Source organism: Fomitiporia mediterranea (assembly GCF_000271605.1).
Source record: "Fomitiporia mediterranea MF3/22 unplaced genomic scaffold FOMMEscaffold_2, whole genome shotgun sequence".
NCBI lineage: Eukaryota > Fungi > Basidiomycota > Agaricomycetes > Hymenochaetales > Hymenochaetaceae > Fomitiporia > Fomitiporia mediterranea.
This window is the reverse complement of record NW_006760387.1, coordinates 3954309-3970780: the sequence shown is the minus strand read 5'-3', so window position 1 is coordinate 3970780 and position 16472 is coordinate 3954309. Positions and strand designations below refer to the sequence as shown.

The window sequence follows — 16472 nt, the reverse complement described above, 5'->3', positions numbered from 1 at the left end:
CTGCATCTGCACCATCATTGGAAAGATACTTTGTACGTTTTATAATTTGTATCACTTTGTGACACACGCATATAGAGTCGGATTATGTAGATCAAGCAGTGAATGCCGTTGCAAAAATTGAGTTGAGATGTCATTTGAAGTGAGCCTGTAGTATACTCAGAACAAATAATGAGTGCTTGATGACTAGATAAACAGAGATTGAGTGAGTGTATGTCGTACAAGCCCGCAGGCGGCATCGATGTCCATGAGTGAATGAACGATGAAAGAGAGAAGACCAAATGAAAGGGGGAAAAGAATAGAATAAATGAAATCACTGAGGAACGAGGGGTCATCGGTCTGGAGATGACGCGATCAAGAGCTCGTCTGGTTCGGGTGACGCTACGAAGCGCGGCCCAAAGTCCACTTCCGGGACATATAACTTGCTGTCATCGTCGAGGAGCTCCTCCTCTTCGTCACCCTCTTCTCCTTCCTCCCCTTCTTCGCCGACGTCCTCGTCAAATATGACATGTATCTATGGGAGTCGAATTCAGCAAAAATGGCTCAAGACAGAGGTGCCAGAACTTACGTGCGTAATCAACGCCTTGAAGAGCACAGTTAGCGGACCCATATTCTTCATGATCAACCCGAAGTTATTGTTCGGAGCGCGAAGTAAATTCGGGCAAATGACGACCGCAAGGTTATCAGGTGTCATGTGATTTTGTTCCTCGTAATCCACGACACTAGAGACACACGTTTAACAGGGTACAGTGAAGATTGTCCTAGGAGGGACGTACCGGTCCATGTGTTCCGCTAACCGCTTCAAGACAGAAAAGTGTGCTCGAGGGAATAGATGGACGACTTCCCGAATTTTCGCAAGCCGCTCGTCGAGATCAGGTAGTCCTTCATGATATGTTAGACACTTGAAAAAGAAGCAAAGTAAACTCGCGCAAACTTACGCGCAGCCTCCACGATCGGCTCAAAGAATAACTCCGGGATAACTGTTTCCGGAAGTACTCTGAACCAGTATTTGACTACGCCACACACGGCATTGATATCCGTGTACCGATCGATGTGCGTTTGCCCTAGGTTTACCGATGAGTATCCAGAATGATTGTATTGATTTTAACGAAAGTACCATTGTTCAAAGCCTCGCGCAATGCCGAGACCTCCGTTGTAGCACCAGCAACTCGGTAGATTCCTTGCTCAGTTAGTCCCCTGTCTTCAATCTCCTTCAGGCAGAGTTCCAGAACTCTCGGCACGGCATCTAGAGGAACTTCGCCGCCTGACTCGCGACGCACGAGGAACGTGAGGTCAACACCAAACACTGTCAAGAAAATATTTTCTTAGCTCAGGGAAACGTAGTTAAAACTGTACACCTCACCTGCTTTCGGATCTTGTGACGCAGTGATAGGCCGAGGTTGAACATGATCAGCAACTTGCAAGGGACTCGAAGTAGCGATATACGTCAACCGACGTTGCGCATGACTTTTAATCGCCGTGCCAATCGTCTGCATCCACGCATTCATATCACTCTTCGACAATCCCTGCAACAAATAATGCCCTCCATCCTCTGTATCAATCTGGAACGTAAAACTTCTCTCGTTGTTGATAAACGCAGAAACATGGGCGTCGACTAGGCTGAGCGCAAGAGCTGGCTTTTGCGTGGGCATGAAGTCAAGCTCAGCAGCACTGCGCTTCGGCATAACGCTACTCTCCGATGTGAACGCAGTTGAGATCGGACGCATCAAGCTGAACAATGCAGACATGCTTCTCTTCCCGCGTTGGTGTTTCACTCCACCGGCTTGCGTCTGGCTGCGAGCATCCATCGCACGATTGAGATCGTCCTCCTTCCTCTCAAGTCGCTGTTGCTCGTAACGTTTCTCCTCCATCAGTCGTTTGCGCATGTACTTGTCACGCTTGTTCTTCTCCTGCTGTACGAGTACCGCCCGTTGGAAAGGTCGAGGACCTCCCTTTTTGCTTGGAGTAGGTAATGGTCCCATACTCGCGGCTTCACGTTGCGCCTCGTCCCTGAGAAGCCTTATGTCGAAAACTACGTCCGCGAACTCTTGCTCGATCCTGTTTAGCCTCTCGAAGTCCATCCGGTCCATTTCTCGGCGCTGGCGATTTCCACGAGCAGCATATGATGACGCATTCGTGATGACGTTATGAAGTTGTCTAAAGAAATTCGCATAGCTTCAGATTAGTCGTAACGAGGTGCAGAATAGTGCTTACCGTCGTTTGTCAAAGTTAACCAGACTGAGGGGTGTATCTAAGTCCATGGGCGAATCCAACACATCGGAAAGACTAATGATTTCAAGCACACGCTCCAGCAACCAAGCAGGATCAACTGTCAGCTTCTCATTGCTCGCAACAGATTCGACCTTCCGTGCAGACAGCATAGAAGTTATAGATTCTATCTGTGCACCTCGAGCACTCGCAACGCCTTGCCATGCCCTGCCGAATATTCGACTCTCAGGGCTGACGATAGCAGATGTGAGTACAGCTTCGACGAACGATCGAACACAGGGCTGCTTTACAGGCCCCAAATCGCTCGGCATAGCCTGTGGGTCAACGCTCCGCATACGACAAATCTCGACAGCCTTGAGGAACAACTCTATCCTCGCTTGCCGGGCCTTGATCCCGAGCTGAGGCGTAGCCAAACAGCATACAGCCCATTTCCGAAGAATGCTGTAAGCCCGAAGCAAGCTCCGTACACCAGGTGGAAGAAGTCGGTATAACGTTTCACCCGAGTATTCGCCTATATAAGACGTCGGCTCAACTTCCATAATGAACGTGTACAGCGTCTGGATCTCGACTTCGTCCGTAAGGGAGGTCGGCTCGCGCGGAAGGAACCAACCCGTACGATCTGAAGTTTGTACCTCGAGAAGGTCAGCAGTGACGTACAAATCCTAAGAAGCGGCAATCTTCGTCAGCGAAAATCATAATGTTTCGCGGGAAGCAAAAAACTTACGTCTTGGTTAACGTTCCGGAAGGCAGCAGCAGCCATTGCATCCAGATTATCCACTAGTTCATCAGGAGTTATATCTTCTAGTTTAGGTGCACGAATACCGAAATTGTGAACGTTGTTATCGGAAGCTTGACCTCGAACAGGAATACTACGGGATTGTGGTCGCATTGTTTGTTCTACAAATGTATTGAGTAAGGAGGCACGTTCTGCTTCATAACTCTTCAGCAGTTGAGAAAGCTGGTCAGACTGCGAAACTAAATTCGACAAATCTTTTTCAGCATGCTGTCCGAGGAAAGACTGCATCGCTGCATGAAGTTCAACATCATCCAGAGCATCTTGAGCACCGCTACCGAGATGCATCCATTCCGCAATGACCCTAATTACAGCCTGTCGGGAATGGATAGCTTGAGCAATCTCATCGCGTGAAGCCGATCCACGCGGAGGCGAGGACGAGAGAAATTCTTTTCTCAGAAGCTAATACAACGTTAGACCTTCCAAGTTCGCAACTATCAGCACGCCGAACTCACCTGGAACAGAACAAAAGGAGACACGAAACTACGAAACGCATTCCACCAAACGCGCGCAAACTCCACACGGTCAACCTTTACCGCACGGGTCTTTTTATCCCGCAGAGCCATTTCACCATTATCGTCCGCTACAGACACACTAACACCATCTAGGCCATGAATTAAAACTTGCACTAAAGCATCTAGTGTACCAGCTTGCACTACTGCATGAAGCGGAGGCTCGCCGTTCTGCTCTACCACAACCACCGCAGCAGCTGACGATTTCTGTGAAAGTGCAGGAAGAGATGCTCGTCGCGCACGGCTGCTTTTCCTATCAAGCCCGGCCGCAGCTGACTTGACTCGGATAGACGGCTGTCTGCTGGGAGACGCGCTACTGATTGCAGACTCCGCTGGTCCACCTTCCCCTCTACTTACAGGACGCGAGTTTGATTCGGAACTTGAAACGACACAGAGCAAGAGCTCGCCATCAAAGACCGGCAGGATCATTCCGCCCAGATCAAACGCATTACCACCGCGTACATTATGCCGAGTAGCACCTCCCGAACGGATATGACCATCCGGTTCGACAGTACCTTGTAGTTCCGGCGGGTGAACAACTTGAGAATCACCCAGGGCAGTACTACTCTCATACGAGAGCTTTTTTGTTCGAACGAGTTGGGCGCGGTCAATGAGAGCGACTGTAGGAAGGAGTTCGGGGACCATGAGGGGGATAAGGACTTGCGGGCCATGGCTAGCCTGCCGGGACCAGTAATAAGGTGCGAAAAGTCCCTTCTTTTTGGCTTCAGCAGCAAAGGAGAGGGACATGAATTGATTAATCCTACAGGAAATCATTAGTAAAAATGGATATACCAAAGCCGGTATATACGTACCGATGAATTTTCATCGGAGGCGGCTTCTTCGAGAGCTCTTTCCAGTGTTGAAGTAACCGATATACGTCTTCATCTTCGGATGCTTCCCGCTGACGGCTCTCTCGAACTCGACAGGTTTTGAACGAAGCAGCGAATCCGTCAAAAAGGCGTCTTGCCTCGTACATGCCTTCGCATTGCCATTCGTTAGACTTGCCTTCATGCAGCTTTTCAAGAAGCTTCATCACACGATAGCGTCCATCGCCACCCCAAGGTGACATTCTCGGCTCTGCAACGCTTGCGCGTTCACCACCTTGCGATGCATACACCCACGTACGTACGACATTAATTGCAGTGGAGTCAACACGTCTCCAGGCCTTCTCCAGCCGCGCAATCGGCTTCGAGCATAGCGCTGCAACGATGGCGTGCCAGGAGCACTCATCACCTGCAAGCCGGCTCATCTCACCCACGCGAGCCCAACGGCCAATAACTTCCGCACGAACATGCGTACGTGATGTCTGTGCTCGAGACGCATGGTCATCAGTACTCATTCCCGCACCCGATACATAATCATCGAGCGAACTCTGGGCTTGTCCTGGTCCGAGGATCTGCATGACAACTGTACGCGTCAGCCAGTGGGGCATATCATCACATCCAAAAAATTCGACCAGTGGTGTCAGCGGCGATTCAGCAAAGAGTACATCGGCGGTGACAGATGTGGCGGCCTCAAGAATAGACCGCTGATAAAGCAGTAGACTGCGCGCTACAGTATCGGGCTCGAGTTTGAGGAAAATCTCCCTCGTGAAACCGCTTGCCTCTAACAAAGACCATAAGCGTACACGCGAAGTTGTAGACCTTACTGACGTTGCGGGAGAAGAAGGCGAACCACGTGAAGTTGGCGTGCCAAGACGTACAGCACTTGCCAACGTCGGTATCCTTTCCGATTCACCAGGACGAGGGGACTGCTTTCCCATGTTGGGCGGTGTTGCCGGCAATGATGGAGGTTGTGTTGCGGACGCCGCAGCTGAGGGGATTATATCACGGCAGAACTCCTTCCAGCTTTCCTCTCCTGCGGGTTTCGAATGATACGCAATATAGTGAGACGTAAGCCAAGCAACTCGCGATCGTGCGCTTTCTTTGTGCTGTTCGTCAGCTCCATTGACGAAATAGCTGGCACAACGGTGGAACTCGAGCTCGAATTTCGTGCGATCCACCAGATAAGGTACAAGAAGCAACACGCTCGAGGCGAAGTCTCGCCACTCGCTCTCCTTCTGAGAAGCTTCTTCACCAGTCGCTGTCTCCGATTTTGGAGAGAAGGTCGTCCCGAAAATAGATTCATGAACAAGTGCCTCCAGGGTACCACGCTGAACCTTCCCATCTTCAGTCACCAAGTCAGGGTGCGTGCGACGTCCCCAAAAAGCTCGCTTCTTGCGCGTCTCCTCTCTGTCCTTATTTGTCCGACTCGGTCCTTCCTCTTCCTCCACATCTTCTTCGATAACAGCCACCAAGCCAGATGGAAAGAGCTCTTTGATTGCAGCGGCCCGGTCACCAGGTGGTTTGTGAAAATAGAGCTTCGAACCCTTTAATACCATCTTAAATGGCTTCCAATTCTTGTTTGAAGATAATTGTGGAGAGGAGGGAGAATAGTTATGCAGCCGGTTGATGAAGCCGGAACGATGAACGATCTGCGAAGCGCGTTTGGACGCATCGTCCAGAGTCGATTCAGGTTCGATGATTGTTGGGGGTGTTGTTGGGACTGGCGCCGAGTTTTTCCGCTCCGGGTGAGCATTGGCGCCAAAGAAGGAGAATCCGCCTCCGCGTCCAGCGGAAGTGGCAGCGTCAACAGACTTGCCCTTTGATCTGTCAAAGTCAAAGGAGCGCTTGCGAGCTGCCTTTTGTGGACTGGCAACTGGAGGTGCTAGCCTCGTATTTGGAGAGTGAGCGCTCGGTGTACTGATAGAGAATCCAGACCCAGAGTCAGAGTGGACATGTCGAATCTGATGTATGGGGTGTTCACTTGGTGGTGTAGAGGGAGTACCAGGCATAGTAGGGAAAGGGTATATTTTATGGTTCAGTGAGCCAGGCGTACTAGGTGTCCCTGTACGATATTGTTCAATCTTCATCTCGAGAGTCGTGTTAAGGGGCGTGAGTTTACTTGGAGGAATTATTTGAAGATTATCAACAGAACGAGACCAGCCTTTACGCGCGATAGCGCGGAGATCACCAGAGCCAGTTGAACCAGTTGGTGTCGCGCCGTTGAGATCTGTACTTGCACGCGAAGAAAGATCGAGTACAGACCTGTGCAGTTTATCAGCAACTGACGCGATAACGGACGTGCCTTGACATACCTGCTACCCCTGTCATTAAGATTTGCTAGTCCGCCGGTGAGCTTCGTGTCCATGGTCGGACTCGCAGCTGCGTCAATGGGACGCGGGTCCGTTGGTCCGGATATCGTCGGCCGCCGTTTTGAGCTCGTTGAGCTGCTAGTACTCACGCGCGGCTCAACAGGACTGGCGCGTGAGCTGGAGGATGTGCGCGTGAACCATTTTGTTGGTCTTGTGAAGAAATTTGAAAGACCTGAAGAGGGCGACGCGGAACGAGTGAAGGAGGGTAAGGAAGGAGATGATTTGACGCCCTGCTGGCCATGGACGGGTGATTGCTGTTGATGCTGGTGTTGCGGGTGGGCGTGTGGGTGCGGCAGCTGCGTCGGAGCAGCTAGGCTGGCCGACGTGCTTGACGAAGATTGCATACGTTTGGCAGGCATGACTGTCGTCGTATTCCGGATGGAATCGTGGTGGACCGAGGGCGTTGAAAGAGGAAGAAAAGAGAGAGAGGAGAGGAATGGATTGAATGTGCCTCAATTCTACAGGCGCCTGACTGGGCGAACTGAATTTGCCGACCGCGTCCCGTTGCAATTGAGTCTTCCTATCTATTATCTCGTGGCCACGCACTTTCCTCTTGCACTTGCCGCAACGTTTGTCGTCACCGTCGTCGTCGTTTTTGTGTGCGGAGGCTCCGCGTTGGTGGTGGTATCATACAAGAAATTGTAGGGAAAAAAGACAGATGAACGCGACGTGACAGATTGATCAACAACCAACCACTGCTAAATAGACTAGACCTTATATTCATCGCCAATCTCTAGCCGTGTCTCGTCTCGGTCTCTTCTCATCAACATCTGCCCTCACCTCACCTCACCCTACCCGGCAACTCTATGCACCGGCTACCAGCGCCATCCTCCTCGTGGATGTCCTCCTAGTCTGAATTATTTGGTCCCATGCACCCTCACACTAAAATCGAAGAACGCATTCACTTCCACGCGACCCGTGTAGGCTTGACGCGTCAATTCTCGTGTACTAACTTGACTTGGCCGCAACTATAACCTGTATTTGAGTTGAACTGCGTGTAACCGACCATCTCATGTTTGGGTAGCGTCTGTCATCTATCTACTATATCAACTGATGTCTCCGTCAAAGGCAGACATTCTATCTGATTTTGATATCTCTCGTATCTCTCTGTGGGGAACTGAGTAAACCAAATCCGTTCAGTGTTTCACGAGTGTTCGGAACAGCGGCCGTATTAAGTCTTCCACGGCATTTCTGAACTTCTATTTCATATTCAAGCACAATAATGCGTTCGCGACTCTACTGAATTTAGACGTATTTCGATAACAGTAAATTCGTGAAAAAGAGATCCCACAATCACATGACGGTATATCTGTCGATCAAACTAATTTTGAGCTTTGACCAGTGATTGCCACGTAGAAGAAAGGAATTCGTGAAGAAGTAAATAATGTCTTTTCAAGTATTTGAGCAGTTCCAATAACTAAAATATTATCTGTGTAATACTGCATCGTGCACCGCGGGTGGCAGTAATTCATAAACCTACGGCCAGTTAAAAATAGTCGCTATGCGATCGGCATCAAGTCTACTCCACTTCTCATCCTCCTACCAACATGAGTCTGTTTATGGACATACTCGTCCTGTCAACCGCCTGGACCCATGTCCTCCTTACATCCTTCACCAAAGTCGAAGAGAGCTTCAACCTCCACGCGACGCACGATGTGCTCATGTACGGCCTGAACGCGTCAAATCTTCCAAAGGTAGTACACCGACCTAGCTTTGGTCGTAAATGTAAATTGACAGCAGCATTGTACCGGACATAGTACGACCATTTCGTGTTCCCTGGTGCGGTACCGCGCTCGTTCTTAGGCAGCATCCTTTTGGCTTGGTGCTCGCGACCTGCCATTTACCTGCTAAAATCACTTGACGCTATCTCGTCAAAAGCAGACCTTCTAATTATTGGTACGCAAAACCAAGCCTACCTTTCACATACTAGTTAATCTTCATGAACGACCGTTCTTCTCCTAGTCAGGCTGGTCCTTGCAACACTGAACACCATCGGTCTGTGTACACTTCGACGGGCAGTCTCCAAGCGTTTCGGCTTCTCGACAGGCGCGTTCTTCACCTTCCTCACATGCAGCCAATTCCATCTCCCATTCTGGATGGGTCGAACTCTTCCAAATATGTTTGCTTTACTTCCCGGTACGTCCACATCTCACATCGTGATTCGTCACACTATTATTAGGAAGAAAGTAACGACGTGCCAACGGAGAAGACTGACATGTCACGACAGTTAACATTGCATACAGCTACGTCATATCCCGCATGCCAAACAGTAGACGACCGGCTCCGGAGAACGTCAGTAAAGCAATCTCGCTCTTGACGTTTACAGCAGTCGTCTTCCGAGCAGAGATCGCCGGACTTCTAGGTCCACTTGCTCTCCAAGCCCTACTTGCGCGCTGGATCTCGTTCCGGGTGGCCCTGAGATCGCCGCTGATCGCCGCTCTCGCATCCATCAGTGCGTGATTGATTCTTCACTTCTCTCCCAATTCATGTCGAATCTAATCAAGTTTCGCATCACATCAAATAAATCCCATCTCACAGCGTTAACCACGCTCCTCGATTCCTACTTCTGGCAACAATGGCCCCTCTGGCCAGAACTCTACAGCGTCTACTTCAACGTATACCAAAATAAATCAGTGGAATGGGGCGTTTCTCCATTTCATGCGTACTTCAGTACGCACTTGCCGAAGTTGCTATTGAGTAGCGCTCCGTTAGCGTGCCTTGGATTGCTGGTTGAACCGCGCGTTAGGAGTTTACTAGTCTCGCCGTTGGTTTTTATCGGGCTTCTTAGCTGTCTTGGACACAAAGAGTGGAGGTTTATCGTTTATGTCGTTCCGCTGTTTAATATAGCGGCTGCGCGGGGCGCGTATTGGATGTGAGTTGTCTTAATTTAGCATACGTCTAATACGTGCTTATGGTGGCTTTGGCGCAGGAGTCGACAACCGATACGTACTATCATAGGCCGGTTATGCCTCCTCGTCCTCCTAGGATGCGTAGCAGCAAACGCCATAGTCACGAATACCTTGGTCAAAGTATCAATGGCGAACTATCCAGGTGGACTAGCGCTCGTGCGGTTCAACGAGCTGTTCGCCGATACGCCCAATGGTTAGTCAGAGTTTTTGTCACCCTTGCTCGCGTTCCTACTGCATGATGCATGATGATAACGGTGAACTAACTAACATATTTGATTTTGATAGTGCACGTACACATCGACAACCTCGCCGCCCAAACAGGCGCCTCACTCTTCCTACACATCCACTCCCCTCCTCCCTTCCCATTCCCATCTCCGTCTTCATCATCTTCTTCCACCCCCTTCCCCTGGCCCTTCCGACATGTACACTCCCCATCAACATCCACCTATCTTTCTTCCCTCTTTTCTCCTTCCCTCCCTTCCCCTTCCCATCGTAAAGATAAATATCAACCAGGCCAACTAAACTGGACATACAACAAAACAGAGAACCTCCTCCCCTCTACCATGACCTCCACACCCCACTTCACACACCTCATCACCGAGTCTCCTAACGACTTCTCTAGTTCTGCGTGGAAGACGGTTGAGTGTGTGAAGGCGTTTGACGGGTTTCGTTTTACGAGGGGAGAAGGAGCGGTGGATGGAGAAGGGGAAGCATTAGGAGCATTATGGGAGAAGATTCCGAGGTTCAGTATCATGTATTCTGATAAGCTGTGTATTTTGAGTAGGCAGTGAAGACTATAAGCTTCATAGTTATTAATGTCATATATCATCATTATTCTTATGCCAATTTTACTTTGCTGTATTATGTTACCGATGATAAGAAGACTGGTTATTTGCATCTTATTTTCTCGGACGGTTCTTTTATGTTCCTAAAGTATTATCCATCAACCAGCTCAAAGACGCAGAAGACCCCACACAAGACAGAAAGTAAGTAAGCTGCTTATCTATTTCACAGGTAAAGTAATCAGTACAAAAGGACCTTCCGAACCATAAAACTACAAATATACACAAATATATGTGTAACCTGACGGGAAAAAAAGATGGAAAGAGTAGAAAGGCAGAAGAAAAAAATCACCAACGCAGCATAGCTTATTAAAAAAATATCAGTAATCAGTCTCGGGGCAAGTGAAACGAGGGCAAGCGAAGAAGATCGAAGCGTGAAAAAGTCGAAAGTTAGCAAAACCCTGAAAGTTCGAAGTATTCGAAAACCCGCAAAGACGATTAAATGACAAATGACAAGTGGCAAGAAAGAAGGTCCAAATGCAATGAAAGATGATAGGATCTACGAAAAATATTATTCGTGAGATGGATTGGATTGGACTGAGTTGGGGCTATTGCGACACGGTCAAGATAGATAACAAAGAAAGAATGGAATACATAATCAGTGAAAGAGAAATGAGGAAGAAATCATAAGACATAAACCATAGAAATCATAGATACGAAACTCATATGCCACATAATAGAAGATGGGCAAAAAAAAATCTGGTATCAATAGAAAAGAAAGACAAAAACATAGAAAGCGAGGTATCATCAATTCAAAAGAAACACATCATGACGGCCATCCCCTAGCCATCCTCGCAGCTTCCCCACCAATACGTCCAATGAAATCCCAAACAGTCGCTGCACCGTCCGGTGCGAAGCCTTCACCAAGCGGATACAGGTTATTGAACTGCGAGAACGCTGCACGGTCGTAATATGTCGGGCCACCGGGTACGTGGTACGTAGGTTGCAAGAACGGTCCGTTCAGGAGTCCCGCAGCGATGATACATCCACCAAGAACAACCGCTGCTTGTGTGATCCCCACAGCAAGAGAGCGATCATGATCAGCATCTGGTTTGCCGTATACGAACGTGTTGTAGATATTGGTCAAGCGGTTAATTCGACTGCTCGAGCTTGCGTCTGTGGCTGCCGTGGCAACGGAACGCTCGCTTCGTGTACCATCGCGTGAACGTCCTGTCTTGTATGACATCTCGAGCACCTTGTCGACAGCAAGACAGTCAAAACCGATCTCTTCCTTAAGTGCTGCCCATTCCTCCAGAGCATCGTCAGAGATACCCCTAGGAGCAGGGGAAAGCGGAACTTCAAGTCCCCTGTGCCATTTGAGGATAGCCTCCGCAGCCACACGCATGTCGCGTTGCTCCTGCTCTTCGTCGTTCTGGCTACTCTCCGCATATGAAGGCGGTAAGTCACGAACAGCTCGTTTGGGATGAAGATGAAGAGAAGAGGATGACTCGTCGGCAACAAACGTCCCGGACTGCTCTGATTCTTCCGGGGCGTCGGTTTGGACTTCCGTCTCCACCTTTAGGACAGGCGGAGGAACTGGAGTAGTATCCGTCTGAATTGAGGAAGACGAAGTTGGTTTGTATTCGGTCTGTGTGCTGAATGATGCCATCTTCTTCTTTGGCTCTGGTTCGGTTTGCATGGAGGTAGACGCAGTGAACTCCGATTTCTCGTATTGGGTGTACGCGTCGGAGTAATGTTTCACGTCCTCATACTGGACGGTTTCTACTCGCTTCATCGCTCGGCTGGCAACCTTCTGTGGCAATTGTCAGCGAGATTCACTTCGAGTATGATGAGCAATATTTCCTTACCTTCTTGCGACGAGTAATGATGGTTTGAACAACATCTTCGCCTTCAGTTCCTTCATTATCGGTCTCCTGGTCGCTAACAGCAGTACTCTCGTCCTCTTCATCGGTAGATTCACCGCCTGGCCATTTTCCGCTGTTCAGTCTCGCCAGTTCAACTCCGAGGCTCTTGCTGATGCTGCCCTGATTGCTGGCTTGGCCCTTGCCCTCAGCAGTCATGGTTCCGTCTGCTTTGTTTCGAAGCTCATCCATGTCGAAACGCAAACGATCGATGGTCTCTTTAAGTAGCAAATTCTCCTGCTTTTGTTCCTCAAGCTGCGCTTGGGCCTCACGTGCTATAGCAAGTTGGTTCTCAAGTGACTGCATGAGGTGTTCCATTTGGTCCTGTTGCTGTTGCCATTTTTCGATCTCTAGACCATGTAGAGAGATCTTTTCCGTCGCATCACGGTACTGTTGATCTCGATTGCGTAGAGCATTTCTCAAGCTCTCAGACTCCGCTGCAGATAGATAGTCATGAGCAACAAATCATTGTGGTACTCAGGAACGAGTGGTACACTTACTGCATTGCTCTTGGTAAAGCTTTTGTAGGCTTTGGTATGAGGCCTTGGCAGTCTCGAGGGCCCTCTGGGATTTGGCAATCTCGCTCTCCAAAGCTTGAATCTGGTGGATATATTTTGTTTCCTTCGCGCGCAGTTCCTTCTCCTCTCGCTTGGACGAGCTCAGTTCACTCTTGGTCTCTTCAAGGGCTATCTCCATCCTCTCGAGTTCGGCTTCATGGTCCGTAATCCTGTTCTGTAAGATACGGTCCTGTTCAGCTACTCGTCGCTGGAGGTCCTGGTTAGAGCGCTGCAATGCTTCTTCCCGCTCTATAGTTTCGAGGGAGGCCATTGAACCGTTTCGGGTATGAACTAGTCCTAGCGTCGCGTCCACTTCATCCTCAGAGTCCTCAGAGTCCCCATCTTCGGCATGATCGTAGTCCACACGTGGCCGATCGGTTGGTGACATGATACCCTCCAAGCTTGCACTCAGGCTTCCTCCATAACGATTGCGCGAGTTTGCACGGGACGCAGAACGAACAGGCGGAGAGTCCCAGAGTTCATTGTCCGAAAGTCGGGGGGACACAGGATTTGATGGTGCACGAGGTCGTCGTGACATACGAGAACTCGGTCGCGAGTGAGTGGCCGATTGCTATTCTTTGGTTATGCATTGTCAAAACATGAGTACTTTGGACGCGTACCTCTGAGTCACTACCACCACCACGTGAGTAGTTACCAGCGTCGCTCCGTCTCCTCGCAGTCGTGCCGACCCGCTTTGAGTTCCAGCTGGACGGTGCTGCTGCGTGAGAAAGTGGTGCAGTACGCTTACGCCGTGCACTCTCGAAAGGTGAGTCTGGAAAACGAGCTGAGTTCGGAGTTTTCGGAGGAGGGATAGGGGGAGGAGCAGGTCCACGACTTGAAGAACGTGAAGACGGACCACTATTGTCTGCCCATTCATCTTCTCTTCCTCTGTCTTCAAGCAATGTTGACTCATCACCAAGCGTTTCTGTTGCGTTCATCTCCGTCAGGCAGCGTAGGAAGTTCAACAGAATGCTTGGTGTGACTTCCATCCCAGGGTTGGCCGTGACGAGCTCGTTGAACCTAGCCTCCTCGTCGTCAGCCAACAGCTCCATGCCATCGTGGTGTTCACCAAACACGCGTAATACATCAACGAGGGCATGAGCGGGGACTGCGGGCTCTCCAGCGTCGTTTATTCGGGATTCATGATGAGTTGTAAATAGGTCATAGAGTTCAGCTTCGAGATCAGCAACGGAATCGCGATTTCTGTTTTCAGAAACCTGCAGAAAGTGAGTTACAGGCTATTTGGGAGTATTGCATGAAGACAGACGCACCATAGTTGTTTACATGAGATGGGGGAAGCAAATGCAGGGAAAGGGGTCGTGAGGATATTTGACGCGTCGGGCCAACAGACACAGCAACTTGAAGCGTGGTCTGTTCTCCCCATATTTGGAAATACGCTTTGTCATGGGCACAAATGATGCTTGTAGCCACCATCATTTGGTACGTCTACGAGAATACAAGACGTTTGGCGCATTCAACATGCGGAGTACGTCCCAGAATGGCAAGCCAACACTGATTTTATGTTATTGGACAGAAGAACACACCGATGCAGTGGTAGAGTCTCTGGAGCACAACTCAGACAGGTGTCTGGCAGCTAGCGCGCCGATAAAGTCCAGGCGTTCTGATAAGTATTGTTTTCGGTAACGCTGGCAAGCAATCATAGATTGGATTTAAGAGGAAATAGCAAAGAGTCGGTGAGTGATTTGACCTGAAGAGTTTTAGATAGCGAATAATCCCTCTATTCCTTTGTTTTGCGTCGATCAGCTTTGTCAAAAGGACTAACTAGTAAATTGATTGCATTGAATTTGCTTTACCACACCCACACATATAAATAGTGAATCCCGCACACAGTAGTTATTGGTTCAGAAGTTTTGTGACTCTAAGTTGCACACAGAGAGAAATCCACATTGCACTGTAACTATTTGTGTTTGTTCATACCATGATAAGGCACGTTTCCATAAATACATGTCTGACCACACTTTTCCGTAATAACATGATATTAATGCCCCTACTAATATATTATTTTACCTTCACTGTACCTACGCAGTCTCAAATGGACGGGCGACAAGCTTCACCCCGCTCACTTTGTTCTCCTTCAGCCGATTCAGCCCATCCGGGATTCCAGCCAAACCATTTGGAAGCACCTCAATACGGTTCGGCTATTTTATCAACCCGTCAGGTCGCATCTCTCAGATTAATAACAAATATAACATACCTTTATCGTCCCATTCTCAAGTAGGTGCGTCAACTTGCTTTGCAAACTGGCACCCAGCTGTCGCAACTCCGGTGAGTGGAGATCAGCGAAGACGGTATCGATAACTGTCTTTCCCTTGTTCTTGTCGACAAATGCCTCACGTGAAACTAAAACCAGTGTCCCGCCAGGAGCAAGAACGTCCCAGGCCTGTTGCTGAGTATTTTTCTCGGATATGGCATCGTATACCAACTCGACTGGGGTGTCACCGAGAATCTCTTTAACTTTGGTTGGAACATCCGCTTTGCGATCAATTACGTGATTTGCCCCGAGCGATTCAAGGAACTCGGAGTTGTGCAATGAGGCTGTCGCGATGATAGGTGAAAAACCAGACAGCTTCGCAAGCTGTATTACTAAGAGAAATGTCAGCACCAGCGTTTCCGAGACCGAGACATATGTTTGTGATGGAGTTCCTTACCATATTGTCCGACAGAAGACGATCCTCCGACAACGACAATAGGCTTTCCACGATACAAACCTTCACCATCTTCCTCCCAAGAAGGTGTGTATTTCTGAACCCCGGCTGGTCGGTCGGCGTAAAGGCCTACAGCCGCAGTCGCTATACCGAGAGGGATTGACGCAGCCTCGTCGAAAGAGACATTGTCGGGCAGCTGTAAATCATAGTTGTACCAGAAGACCCTCTGGTGGAGAGAAGGAAAATGGCTGACCTTCGCTGCAATTATAGCTGGCACCGTGGCATACTGCTGGAATGTAGCCTTGTCATAAGAGAAAAAGTTTCCTTCGTAGGCGCTGGAAATGAGAGTCAGTCTCGTTACGAGGTACACGGGGAAGTTGACATACACTCTGTCACCCCTCTCAAATCTTTGCACACCTTCACCCAGAGCCTCCACGGTTCCTGCAGCATCTATGCCGAAGATAGCAGGATAAGTAGGCACGAAGACATTGAATTCATGCCTTTTCCAGTCTGCAGGGTTCAGAGCGGTCGCATGGATCTTCACCAAAAGTTCTCCAGGTCCGGGCTCCGGGATAGATGTTTGTCTAACGCGGAACTCGCCCTTGGGGGTCTCGAGAAAAAGCGCCTTTTGTTCAGCCATTGGCAAAGATTATGTCGACAATGAGATGGGGATAAAACCAATGCCCCTGTTTTCTAGAGATTTATATCAATCTGAAAGAGATCAGAATAATAATGCCGGAAATCTTATAAATCCGCGGGCGCGAGCACGAGGAACTTAGTAAAGCAGCCCCTGTGCAATCCCAGCCCCAGTACAGTTACTACAGCCGAGTCGTTACTGAGACATGTTTTTGAGGGTGGACGGGACGATAGAATCGGACCCTGCATATTCAGTATGCAAACGCCCGCTTCGCT

At 49.3% G+C, this 16472-nt stretch overlaps 4 protein-coding genes across 4 annotated transcripts; 1 reads left to right on the top strand and 3 right to left on the bottom strand.

The window, feature by feature from the left end:
* Positions 1-124: 124 nt before the first annotated feature.
* Positions 125-6067, bottom strand: FOMMEDRAFT_118141 (uncharacterized protein). The gene is made up of 10 exons (XM_007263253.1): positions 4344-6067; positions 3475-4291; positions 2951-3421; positions 2212-2888; positions 1361-2154; positions 1115-1303; positions 936-1061; positions 774-879; positions 566-719; positions 125-511 (listed from the first exon to the last, which is right to left on the bottom strand). The coding sequence occupies exons 1-10, from the start codon at positions 5909-5911 to the stop codon at positions 329-331; spliced, it is 5085 nt and encodes a 1694-aa protein (XP_007263315.1). The 5' UTR covers positions 5912-6067; the 3' UTR covers positions 125-328.
* A 2204-nt stretch (positions 6068-8271) lies between these two features.
* FOMMEDRAFT_131787 (uncharacterized protein) lies at positions 8272-10424 on the top strand (the record flags this gene model as incomplete). Its single annotated transcript, XM_007263252.1, has 7 exons — positions 8272-8418; positions 8482-8620; positions 8687-8860; positions 8952-9176; positions 9263-9596; positions 9654-9826; positions 9919-10424. The coding sequence occupies 7 exons, from the start codon at positions 8272-8274 to the stop codon at positions 10422-10424; spliced, it is 1698 nt and encodes a 565-aa protein (XP_007263314.1).
* An 817-nt stretch (positions 10425-11241) lies between these two features.
* FOMMEDRAFT_131786 (uncharacterized protein) lies at positions 11242-14168 on the bottom strand (the record flags this gene model as incomplete). Its single annotated transcript, XM_007263251.1, has 6 exons — positions 11242-12228; positions 12284-12774; positions 12838-13465; positions 13515-13666; positions 13751-14111; positions 14166-14168. 6 exons carry the CDS (start codon positions 14166-14168, stop codon positions 11242-11244), a joined length of 2622 nt encoding a protein of 873 aa, XP_007263313.1.
* Positions 14169-14818: 650 nt separating this feature from the next.
* FOMMEDRAFT_103104 (GroES-like protein) lies at positions 14819-16315 on the bottom strand. The gene is made up of 5 exons (XM_007263250.1): positions 15947-16315; positions 15814-15895; positions 15564-15756; positions 15110-15498; positions 14819-15053 (listed from the first exon to the last, which is right to left on the bottom strand). Exons 1-5 carry the CDS (start codon positions 16198-16200, stop codon positions 14934-14936), a joined length of 1038 nt encoding a protein of 345 aa, XP_007263312.1. The 5' UTR covers positions 16201-16315; the 3' UTR covers positions 14819-14933.
* Between the last annotated feature and the right edge of the window lie 157 nt (positions 16316-16472).